General features: G+C 45.3%; 1 protein-coding gene across 5 annotated transcripts in view; it reads left to right on the plus strand.

The window, feature by feature from the left end:
* The window catches only part of LOC137434448 (junctophilin-2), a 98,673-nt gene that overhangs the window by 41,233 nt on the left and 44,316 nt on the right, over positions 1 to 13,124 (plus strand). For all 5 annotated transcript variants that reach the window (XM_068127447.2, XM_068127444.2, XM_068127443.2 and 2 more), the window contains exons 2-3: positions 477 to 641; positions 11,507 to 11,742. In XM_068127447.2, coding sequence (XP_067983548.1) covers positions 506 to 641; positions 11,507 to 11,742 — 372 coding nt within the window. In that variant the 5' untranslated portion in view covers positions 477 to 505. The remainder of the gene's footprint in view (positions 1 to 476; positions 642 to 11,506; positions 11,743 to 13,124) is intronic.

Here is a 13,124-nt window from a genome sequence, read left to right on the forward strand (position 1 = left end):
AATCGATATGATTTAAGTCGTCTTGAAATTGCCAAATATAGAAATTGCTCTTGCAGCAACCCTCAAAATATCCTGATTGCATATAAGTACTGCAATCATCAGAAATGAGTTGCCACTGCATACAAGGAAGCAACAATTAGAAATTTGTCCCATGGTAACACCCAAATGGCCCTCTCTTTTCATTTTCATATGCCATTTGTCCTATGGGTAGAAAGCCAGTCGCACTTATGTTGTTATATATATTGAGGTTTGAGTTGGAGGGGCATTTCTCCTTGTTTAACAGCACATCTACACCAATGTTCTGTCATTTGATGTGGATCATTTGGCAACAAATGCTTCTCTTTCCCAATTTCTCACCAATTTTGCTGAAAGGTAGTATATAATTGTTGTGACCGTAGCTTTAAGAAATGCTGCATTTATCTATTTACACTTTCTTACTAATGTGAAACTTTGGTTTTTACAACTGCACCTTTCAGGTACCTACCAGGGTCAGTGGATCAGTGGGATGCGGCATGGCTATGGTGTGCGGCAGAGCGTTCCGTACGGCTTGGCATCTGTGCACCGATCCCCATTTCGTTCCTCGGTGTTCTCACTGCGTAATGAACAAGGGAACGGTGTTGGGCCTGAGAGAGATCCTGCTGGTGAGCCATCTAAAGTATAACTGGCACCATTGATGTTTTCTTGGCAGATTTAATTGTCTGTTTTTAGATCTTCTTCTCCATTTCTTTACTTTTCCTTTTAACGAAACCTCAAAATTAAAAAGCGTTCGGTAGAGCCCATCCCACTGCCAGGCTGAAAAGTTTGTTTTGTATCCCACTGATAGGCCGGATCTGCATCTGGACCGTAACCAAAATCGAATCGACTTGTTCTTGTCACCTTACCAACTCATCCACCATGTATTGTCCGAATCCATCCACAACCTTTGGAGATGTATCGTTTTTGGCCCTATCTCCCAATGGTGAAGAATCGCTTAAAAATAGCCAGATCCACAGCTTCTAGTAGCTGGATTCACATCTGGATCTCCACCAAAATCTAATCAATTAGTCCTTGTTAAACACCCAAACTATCCACCAAGTTTAATCTGAATCCATCCACAAGGTGTTAAGATATCCTGTGCACAGACAACCAAAAAAGGTTGTTGTGCATAGCACGCTACTTGTGAAACCTAAATAAACAATAGTTGCCATGGAAACAGCCATTTCATAATTTAAGAAATTTGACTTATCAAGTCTTTTAGATGATTGAATGTTCTGCAGAACAAATTTGGTTGATACATTTTGGTTTTGGTTGATGCATCCATTATAATTGTGACCTAATAGGTGTTTTACATGTTTTGGATGCCTCTGGCCTTTGATTAAATTTAACTAAACTTTGCTAACATATACTATGCATATGTACAAATAAGTTGTGTAATTTTCATTTTTATATCTTGAAAAATTGTGAGGTATGGTTATAATAAATAAAACAAAGGTCTAAGTGGTCTAAGTGGTCAAAACGTCTATAATGGTCCATTGGTCCATAAGGATTGTTAGGGGTCTAAAAATCTAAAGGGTATTTTCCAATAGTAGTTGGGGTCTAAAGGGGTCTAATAGGTCTAAATGGTTGTTGTGGAATGAAACTCAAATCTCTCGCAATAAATGAGGCTTCATTGAACTATTTCTCTACCCATTCCTACAACACAAGAATGCAGATTATTAGTTCCATAAAGAAGGCAATCAAAGCATACATCTCTTTCTAGTTTCTTGCAGCAAGCAATTACGCACCTGTTAATCTCAGCAGTCTACAGCGCTGGGGATACAGAATGGACACAGTTTATATAAGCTCCCTCAAGGTCGTCCCTTCAAGCGGATTGTCTCTTCACTCAGCTCGAGACATTACAACATATTTCACCACATTCTCCCTCTGTTAAAAAAATCAAGCAAGCCATAAAGCAATAGCAAAAAATATGGAGCAGTCTAATAACACGCACGATTCCTACCAAACGAGGCGATTCGGTGGCTGGCACAGACGGCCCGAAACGGGTGCGATATATCCCTTCCTGGTCACATTCCTTCACTACCCGTAGCGGGAAGTCCGTCCTTGCCTGATAGGATTCTTTGCGGACTAACCGCCACCGTTCGGATTGGCGAACTAGGTAACGATGTATTATCTCCGATCATCCCGTCCTGATCCTCTGGCGAATCATACGACTTCAATTGATTGGGGATCTCTGCGATACCATTAGCCTTAGGGTCCCTCTCCTTTAGGATCGCTCCCGAAGGACCGATACCGTAGTCTCTCGCCCGTCCTGTAATCTGACATGAGCGTATCCGGGTTGGCCTCTAAAATTTGTACGCGGTCTACCAATGGCTCGTACTTGCTTTGCCTAACCGCTCGCTTCAGCAGAGCAGGACCGGGCTCCGCCAGCCACGAGGCTAGCGATTGCCCACTGGCGCTGCGTCGCTGGTAGCGTAATAACCGCTAGTGGGGGGTTTCGTTCATCACAGTACAGAGTAATGCTCGGATGGCGTGCAACGCCTCAGGTAACACTTGCTCCCATGATTACACAGGTAACCCGTGCGTCTTCAAGCTAATCGTAACTGCTCTCCATACAATTCCATTGTAACGTTACACCTGGCCGTTGTCTTGGGGGTTATACACGGTAGTACGGCTGGAGGCTACTCCCCGTTCCTGGAGGAATTGATTAACTTCCCTGGATAGAAATGCGGTTCCCCGGTCTGAGTGCACATAAGCGGGGTAACCAAATGTGAGAAACAGGTGCTGAAGACAGCGTATTACAGTTGCGGATGACATATCAGCGCATGGGTATGCGAACAGGAAACTCGAGTACTCGTCGACAATTGTAAGAATGTATCGTCGCGGGCCAAGCCCTGGCAACGGCCCCTTAAAATCCACATGTAGTCGCTCCCACAGTCGTCGAGCGTGGACCAAAGTCCCCATGGGAGGTCTATAGAATCTTGGCTTGACTTCGGCGCACACAGGACACGACCGACAAAGTCACCGGACATCTTCGATGGAAAACGGCAGATTCCTACATTGTACAATGTGGGCTAACCGGGTGATGCCTGGATGACACAATGATTCGTGGATTCCACGTAAATCTTCTGACGTCATGCGAGCACCGACAGGCCGAGATAGCGCATCGGCCGCCACATTATCCCACCCAGGTCTATACACGATCTTGAAACTGAAGTCGGCCAACTCTATGCGCCAGCGAGCTATTTTGTCATTCTTAATCTTTTGAGAATGCCGTGCGTTTTACATGAAAGCCACTGACTGTTGGTCGGTAATTAGTTGAAAATGTTTTCCCATGAGAAAGTGATGCCACCATCTGACTGCCTCTACGACAACGTACGCCTCCTTTTCTATAATAATAATAATAATAATTCATTTATTTTGTATAGCGCTTTTCCAGAAGCCCAAAGGCGCTTTGACAGAGTGGAAAACATAATGCATAACAATACATGAAAACAACAATTGCAAAAAGACAAGAATCAAGAAAACAAACAGCAGCGATATACGGCATATATATAAGACAAGAATCAAAAAGACAAGACAAGAATCAATAGGGAAATATTTAAAGCAAAAGGAGGGAGAAGGAGAAGAGATAGTCAGGGGTTAAATGCTGTGGGTTGAATGTTGAATGCAGCGTTGAACAGGTGGGTCTTTAGTGATGTTTTGAATGTGGTGAGTGAGGAGGAGTCTCTGATGGTGTGAGGTAGTGAGTTCCAGAGGGTGGGAGCAGCGATGGAGAAGGCCCTGTCCCCCCAGGATCTGAATTTGGTCCGGATGGAGGGGGTCAGGAGGTTGGTACCAGCAGAGCGGAGGTTGCGGGTGGGAGTGTGTCTGGAGAGGAGGTCAGCCAGGTAGGATGGGGCCAGGTTATGGAGGGCTTTGTATGTCAAGAGGAGGATTTTGTACTGGATTCTCTGGGGGATGGGGAGCCAGTGAAGCTTGTAAAGGACGGGGGTGATGTGGTCACGGGTCCGGGAATGAGTGAGTAGACGGGCAGCGGAGTTCTGAATGTATTGGAGTTTATTGGTGATTTTTGAGGGTGAACCATAGAGGAGGCTATTGCAGTAGTCCAGACGGGAGGTGATGAAGGCGTGGATGAGGGTTTCTGCAGCCGTGGAGGAGAGGGATGAGCGGAGACGGGCAATGTTTTTCAGGTGAAAGAAGGCTGTCTTTGTGATCTGTTTAGTGTATTTGTCGAAGGAAAGGGTTTGGTCAAAGATGACGCCAAGATTCCGGATGTGAGGGGAGGTGGATACTGGGATACCGTCGATGTTGAGGGCAAAGTTATGGGTGGATTTTGTGAGCGTTTTTGGGCCAATGATGATTATTTCAGATTTATCACAGTTAAGCTTGAGGAAGTTGATTTGAAGCCAGGATTTTATTTCAGTGATGCAGTTTGTCAGGATAGAGTGGGTGTCGGTGGAGACGGACTTGGTGGAGATGAAAAGCTGGATGTCATCGGCGAAGCAGTGGAATTGGAGACCATGACGGCGGATTAAGTGACCGAGCGGGGACAGGTAAAGGATGAAGAGGAGGGGGCCAAGAACTGAACCTTGGGGGACACCTTGGGGGAGGGGAGCAGTGGGGGATTTGCAGTTATTGATGGAGATGAACTGGCATCTGTCAGAGAGGTATGATTTAATCCAAGAGAGGGCAGTGCCGGTGACGTTAAAGGTGGATTCAAGTCGGGTGAGGAGGATAGTGTGATCGATGGTGTCAAAGGCAGCGCTGAGGTCGAGGAGGACGAGAATGTTGAGGTTGCCAGCGTCAGAGGAGAGGAGAAGGTCGTTGGTGATTTTGAGGAGAGCAGTTTCAGTACTGTGGTTGGAGCGGAATCCGGATTGGAATGTTTCATACAAGTTATTGGCAGAGAGATGATGTTTGAGTTGAGTGGCTACAGCGCGTTCCAAAACTTTTGACAGAAAGGGTAGGTTGGAGATGGGTCTGAAGTTGTTTAGGGTGTCAGGGTTTAGACCAGGTTTTTTTAGAATGGGGGTAACAGCAGCAATTTTGAGGGAAGGTGGGACGATGCCTGTAGACAGGGAGGAGTTTATTGTTGCAATGATAAGTGGAGAGAGAGCAGGGAGGGAGGCTTTGACAAAGCTGGAGGGGATGGGGTCAAGAGTGCAGGTGGCAGTTTTCATTCCTATGAGGAGTTCAGAGAGGTCAGTAGGAGAGATTGGGGAGAACCGAGACAGGGGATGGCAGGACAAGGGGGGGCAGGTGGTTGGAGGGGGAGCGGGTGCGGCGGTGGTCAAGCTGTTGTAGATGTTGTCAATTTTGCGTTGGAAGAAAGAGAGGAAGGAGATGCAGTTGTCTACTGTGAATGACTGGGTGGTGGAGTTCAGGGGGCGGAGGAGTTTGTTTATTGTCGAGAAGAGTGCTTTTGGGTTTCCGGAGCCAGAGTGGATAATTTGAGAGTAGTAGGCAGAGCGGGCGCGGGAGAGGGCATCTTTGTAGTGTTGTATGTGGTCCTTGTAGGCTTGGGAGTGAACTGTGAGACCCGTTTTATTGCGGAGTCTTTCAAGTTGGCGAGCACGAGTTTTCATCAGGTGGAGTTCAGGGGTAAACCAGGGAGCAGAATGGGTGAAAGAAACTGTTTTGGTTTTTACAGGCGCAAGCTGGTCAAGGCAGGAGGAGAGAGTGTGGTTGTAGTAGTCAGTGAGGTCGGAAGGGGTGTGGAGGTCAATGAAGGGAGAAGTGGACATTTTTTCAGAGAGGGTGGATGAGAATGAGGTAGGTGAAAGAGCGTTTAGCTTACGGAAGTTGATTGTGCGATAATGCCTTGGTGTTGGGGCGGGGATGTTGATGGTCAGAGTGATGGCTAAGTGGTCAGAGAGGGTGAGGTCGGAGCCATAGAGATGGTGCAAATTTAATCCAGTGGAGCAGACAAGGTCCAAAATGTGACCACGGATATGGGTAGGAAAGTCGACATGTTGAGTGAGGTTAAAGCAGGTGAGTAAATCAGTGAAGTCAGTGGTTATTGTGGAGTCAGTGGAGTCCATGTGGATATTGAAATCACCAAGGAGGAGGATTGAGGGGGAGAGGGAACATAGCTGGGTCAGAAAGTAGGAGAAGTCAGACAGGAATGATGGGTGTGGTTTGGGAGGGCGGTAGACGACAGCCATGACTGACTGCGTGTGACCAGAGAGTTTTAAAGCCAGGTGTTCAAATGATGGAGCAGATGAGATGGAGATGAGGTTGGTCTTGATGTCTTGACGGTGGATAACGGCAATTCCACCACCTCGGCCCTCCGAGCGTGGTTTATTGACGTAGGAATATCCATTGGGTGTGGTGAGGTTGAGTGTGTAGTAGTCCAGAGGTTGTTGCCAGGTTTCGGTGAGACAGAGAAAGTCCAGTTTGTTATCCAGGATGTATTCGTTCAGGATGAGGCATTTATTGTTGAGGGACCGGGTGTTGAACAGGGTGAGCTTGATGTTGTTTTGAACAGCAGGGATGAATTCAGGTGATTTAGCCAGGGTTCGTAGGCAAGAGGTGCGATCGTGTGGGTTGCTGTGACCAGGTGCGCTGGGACGAAGAGTGAGAGTGCGCTGAGCCGACCAGAGGACGGGGATGGAGTGACCTGATTGCAAATAAACAAACTTGCGACCGGAGCCACGGTGAATGTACCTGGGTCGTCGGAGGAGTCCATTTGATTTGATGGCAGAGATGCATGATGGGGTGGAGCGGGTATTGAGCAGAAGAAGCCTTGCGGCGGAGTACTTCAGAGCCATGCCAGGCAGGAGCGAAGGGACGAGTACGAGGCCAAGGTCGAGGAGGCAAAGCGGCAAACGCAGCGGCAAACGCAGCGGCAAACGACTGCAGCCGCTAATCAAGACCACAGCGGCAAACAAGGCCACAAGGCCACCGGCAAACAAGGCCACGGCCACAATCAACGGGAGCGGGCCTTTCAAATTCCGTATTCCGTACCATCAAAAGCAGATTCCGTTATCCAGCCGGAGGACACGCGGCACGTGCGGGTGTGAAAAGGCAGGACAGGTGTGAGATGTCAGGTCAGAAAGGTAGAAGCAGACCCTGTACATCCATCCAGTCGGAGAAGCGGCGAATATGCAACGCCAGCGTCCTCTCGTCTATCACAGAATGGCGTCGTTCGCTATCAGTCAAAGTCCTTGAAAAGAACGCGACGGGCCGTCCCGCCTGATTGAGCGTAGCGGCAATCGCGCAGTCGCTGGCATCCGTCTCGATCATGAAAGGTACCACTTCATCTATCGAGGCTACTACAGCCTCCGCTATTTTGGTTTTGAGTTGTTGAAAAGCAGCTTTAGCCGACAAGGTCAACGGGAATAATTTACATTCCACTCGTGGTCTGATCTTCTCTGAGTACAGTGTGATCCATTTTGAGTAAGGCGCGAACAGACCGAGTGCCCGGCGCAGCGCAGCCCGATCAGGGAGAGGGGCCATCTTGAGCAACGGTTGCAGGCGAGTTGCATCTGGTCTAATCTCCCCGTCGGTCGTTCTTCTGCCATTCGCGCAGGCAGCCCAGTCTTTGCCGAGCTGTCGTAGAGCCTGTACATATTGATCCAGGGACTCCGTTGTCTCCTGTCGCCGGGTAGCAAGAAGATGCCGGGCATATATCAGACTCTTCGGTTTCACATAGAGTGTGCGCAAAGTTGATATGGCCGCCTCATATGTCTCACAGTGAGTGAAATAATCATAGACTGTGTTCGACACATTACATTGTAGAATGGTTAACTTTTGCATGTCCAAGAGTTCGGGAACCGTTGACATATGGTGTCTGAGAGCTCTTTCCCAATATGACCACCTACAGGAGGGCGAGGTTGGACTTCCCACTACGGGTAGTGAAGGAATGTGACCGGGAAGGGATATATCGCACCCGTTTCAGGCCGTCTGTGCCAGCCACCGAATCGCCTCGGTTGGTAGGAATCGTGCGTTATTAGACTGCTCCATATTTCTTGGTATTGCTTTATAACTTGCTTGGTTTTTTTAACGGAGGGAGAATATGGTGAAATATGTTGTAATGTCTCGAGCTGAGTGAAGAGACAATCCGCGTGAAGGGACGACCTTGAAGGAGCTTATATAAACTGTGTCCATTCAGTGCGCGATCGTGTGCCATTCAGTATCCCCAGCGCTGAAGACTGCTGAGATTAACAGGTGTGCAATTGCTTGCTGCAAGAAACTAGAAAGAGATGTATGCTTTGATTGCCTTCTTTATGGAACTAATAATCTGCATTCTTGTGTTGTAGGAATGGGTAGAGAAATAGTTTGATAAAGAAGGCAATCAAAGCATACATCTCTTTCTAGTTTCTTGCAGCAAGCAATTACGCACCATTATAATTTGGCTATTATGCCAAATTTGGCTTTGCAGCACGAAGGGATGACGCACGTAATTACAATTACACAGTAGTTCAATAAATTGTTGGGGAATCAAACTCAGACCTCTCGCAAGAAATGAGACTTTGACCGACGCTCCCCATCCAACTTGACAGAGCTTCAACAAATCAGCAAGGAAGAATGGGAGAAACTCCCCAAATCCAGATGTGCAAACCTGAAACAGACATACCCAAGAAGACTTGAAGCTGTAATCGCTTCCAGTCACTTCCATGAAATATTGACTCATGGGGTTGAATACGTATGTAAATTAGATATTTCTGTATTTTACTGTTAATTATTTTGTCAGAATGTCAATTTTTTTTTAAAAATCAACTTTGTGATATTATGGGGTATTTTGTGTCGATCAGTGACAAAAAATCCTCACTTAGTCAATTTTAAATTCAGGCTGTAAAACAACAAAATGTTGTGAAAAGTCAAGGGGTGTGAATACTTTCTGAAGGCACTGTATATTTCAATAGTCTGTAATTAATAGACATAGTGAATAGACATAGTCAAGGTCCAATAATAAGTAATTACCCTCGCAGGAGGAGAGGGTATTGCATTTGGGTCCGTTTGTCTTTGTTTGTTTGTTACTTGCCGGAAAATATTCCGGCAAGTATGTTGCTCGGTTGGTTTGTCTGTCTGTCTGTATGTCTGTCTGTGCGCAGCACTACGTCTACACCGTTGCACGTAGAATTGCCAAACTTTACACACATATTTGTCTTGCCCTGGAATAGACTGTGCCCAATTTTTAACTCTCTCGGCCCAAGGCCTCCATTATGACCTCATAATTTGATAATTCGACAAGTACAAAACTTCATCCAATCAAGATGAAATTTATTGAGCATAATCGAGGAATAAATTAGTTTAGAAAAAAAATAATGATGACGTCATTGGTCACGTGGTTCGGCCGCCATCTTGGAAAAAACGGAAAACTTTGCACCTCTATATCTCTGAAAGTGCTGAATAGAAAGAATGGAGACATGGCTCATTGTAAATGACTCTCCATGGGGAATAAAATATGTTAATGATGATGTCATAGGTGCCTCCATTATGACGTCATAATTCACAAGTACAAAACTTCATCCGATGAAGATGAAATTTATTGAGTGCCCTCGAGGGATAAATTGGTGGAGAAAAAAAAAATGACGTCATCGGTCACGTGGTTCGGCCGCCATATTTGTTTTTACCACAAAAGCCGTGGTAAAAAAAAAACACTGAATACACATCCCGGCGAGGGTCTGCAATCTCTGATTGCTCTTTCTTGTTAATATATGTGCTAATGGTCCAACTCACGTGCAAATAGTAAGTAATTAATAGACCTACTCACATTGGTTGACTGAGGCTTCACCCTGACTTGTTAGCACAAAAATATTTTTTGGGGGGGGTAGAATAATAACCCGGATAATCATGTTTTAAAGTCAGACTATTTTCACTTCCTCTACGCGAATGAGCTACTTCTGTTGATTCACATGACGTCACGGGCGCACAACTCATTGACGGACGTGTACGTCTGCATTTCATTACAAGTTATTCCAGTGGTGAAGATGCCGATGTGCCAAGCGTTCCAATCGTCGAGGAATTTGCCCATACTACTCAGAAGTCGTTTTTTTTGCATCCTTTACCACATCTATTAATTAAAGACTATAGTAGTGTCCATAGACCGTCAACGATTGTGTGCTTTGTGGTGTGGAACCTCGGGAAAACCAAATTTATCATCAAAACATCATGTTGTTTGCGAAGACCACTGTGAGCCATCATTTGATCAACAGGCTCACTACCTGGGAAACAAGCATTGGAAATTGCTGAAACACGATGCCATACCGACACTTACCGGGCAAGAGTTGCGTGTTGATTTGAAGTCATGCCCATGTGAGCCAAGCTCAGAGTTATTTCTCAAGTAGTTATCTATATTACTAGAATACTAGTAGAGCCTACCTGTTGCTTCGCTGATAGACCAATTATCCATCCTGTTTGCCAAAAAATGCTATATTGGTTCACTTCGTGTGTATTGAGTCCGTAGATCATGATAACTCGACCAGCATATAGGAATATTACATCAGTTTATTGAAGTGCCCTCAGGTCTATTATATTGGCCGGTGGCTGAATTATGGCTTCGTTTGTCATATGCCCCGATGGTAGTTTGCATTCTCATATGTTAGCTGAGCGATCTCGCAGGAGCGAGGCTGAGATCCTGCACCACACAGTCTTCCATATAAATGTTATTGTTCTTCACAAACTGGCACGCAACATGGCAACAGCCAACAGATCCTGCAGGATCGGCCTGCGAATGTGCCGCTACTGCTTAGCCTTCAAGTTCGGCTGCTTCACAGCCTCAACGGACTGTCGTATAGTTTAGGTTTACCTCGGCAGAGATGGTGTTGCATAGGGCAAGGTGGCGGCAATGTTAGCTAGCACATCTAGCAAGGTGAGATACTTCACTGGCAGGCCAACACAAGTGTTCGATTCACCACTCAAATTGCCTGTGTCCATATGCTGGTAGCTCAGTAGAGATCGTGTTACAGATTTGTGTAATAGTTGTTTCTTCACCTTAATCGTGGGGGAAAACCCCAAGATAGCCTTCTCTGCTGTTTCATAACGATGTAAAATGTTCTGAACACTAAACCAAATATTTTGTAGGCCCAATCCACACTTTGGTATTTCGGACAAACCTCGTCCAATTTCTGACAACCTTTGGATCTTTCGGCCAATCGTGTAGCATGAAACCATCTCGGTTTGTATTCGTACAACCACCAAGGACGCAATGACCTAGTATATACAGTATGTAGAAATTTGAAAATTATTCGCCGTTTGAGTTCAATCGTTCCTTGATGTGACCTGTAGACAATATGGAAGTGGTGGTCGCTTTCACTACATTACGTCACAGCTAATCGTGAAGAAGAAGGTTTCTTTTAATTGCAAAATTACCTACTTTATAAATCGGAAATCGGAAAAAGACACATCCTATCTTTTTTGTAGGGTATCAAGGGCTAGATTAGCGTCGAGGTGGTCTGAACATTTGGGTTCCCCTTTAAGATCAGTCAATAAAGAGTATGATTTAGCCAGCAAGGAAATATAAGTATTTGCCAGTAGCCTCTTGAATATCAAAATGGATCCTGGAATGTTTATGTCCTTACAGGTGATGGTGAGGCTGGAGGGCTAGTAACTACCCATAGTGGTTTTGCCCTGCTCATGCCAACGGCAAGCCAGCGTGCAGGAGTCAAAAAGAAAGGCCTTTTTCGTCGTGGTAGTTTCCTTGGAAACCTGAGGCTACGCAAGTCTTCATCGAGAAGTTCCCTATCGAGCCAGCTGAGCAAACACAGCTCATTCCGCAGCGAAGCTGGCGATTCAATTGCTGGCTCAGAAGCAAGTGAGGTCAGCCTCGTGCTCATCTTTGTTTGTTTTTGGTTTATTTTGTTGTCTGTTTGTCGATGTTCGTGAAACATTTGATAACAAAGTTGGGTGAATTCACTCCATCACTGTACAGGCTGATATTTCTGTAATGTTCTCATTTTCTTCAAAATTTATTAGATTTTTTTTCTCTCTCTGATTAATGTCTTTTTGACTGAATCAGGTGACGAACAATCTCTGACTACTCTTCCTCTTTCTTGTTTTTGTTTGGTCTGTTTATCATGTGGTCTTGGGCAAAATATAATAAAATCAGTGGTAACTTGGCGCACTCTATTAAGCCAAACAGATACATTTCGCTGCATGCTCCTTTGAATGAATATTTGCACGTAATCTATGCGTGCATGCATTTATAATATAAATGAATGGGGCCCATAATTTTCTCAAACAACTATCAAAGAAGAGTCAAACCCAAGAATACTTGGTAGATATGTGGCACAATTTTATTGCTGAATAACGACAAATTCTTGAATCTTTAATTTTTTTATGCCTCCGCCCCCGAAGGTGGCCGGGGCATTATGTTTTCGGGTTGTCCGTCCGTACGGGCTAAACCTCGTTTTTCTCAGCAACCATATGTCCGATTGAGACAAAACTTTCAGGGTAGGAGTGAAACCCATGCATTGTTTTTATGAAAATTTTGATGTCATAGGTCACATGGTATGGCAGCCATCTTGGATTAAACGCAAATTAAAAAAAATATTTCTTGGAAACCGCTGAATGGAAAAAATTGAAGCTTCGCACATTGTCAAGTACTCCCGATGGGGAACAAAAGAATGATAATGATGACATCATAGGTGAAGTGGTATACCAGCCAAAAATCTTCTAAATTACATGCACGTGATATATGACCCATTTGTATTGAAATATTAAATTTATGACATCATAGATCTCATGGTTTAAGCCTGGTGTTGGCTTAGCGGTTAGGGTGCTAGCTTGGGATCCAAGGATCCTGGGTTTGAATCCCGGTCGATCGCTGAATTAACGCCGGGGGGGTTGACTCAGCCTGTCATCCTTCCGAGGTCGGCAAATTGAATACCAGTTCACTGGTAATTCCCTGTGTGTCGCAAGAGGTGACTAACAGGGTTGGTGGCAGGAAGGGCACCCTGCCATAAAACATTGCTTCAAAAAGGGGACCATGGTGCCCGAAAAAGGCCAACCCCTGCTCTGTGGGGAAAAATGGCCTCTAAAGGTGGTTCATAGATCACATGGTTTGGCAGCCATATTGGATTTAACCTAAAACCTTTAAAAATATCTTCTCCCAAAACACCAAATCGATTGACTCAAAACTTTACGTGTGTCATTGACTAGGCATGGCGATTAAAAGATGATCACGAAAACATCATTGGTCA

This window comes from Myxine glutinosa, chromosome 10 (assembly GCF_964187855.1).
Source record: "Myxine glutinosa chromosome 10, kmMyxGlut1.1, whole genome shotgun sequence".
Classification (NCBI taxonomy): domain Eukaryota; kingdom Metazoa; phylum Chordata; class Myxini; order Myxiniformes; family Myxinidae; genus Myxine; species Myxine glutinosa.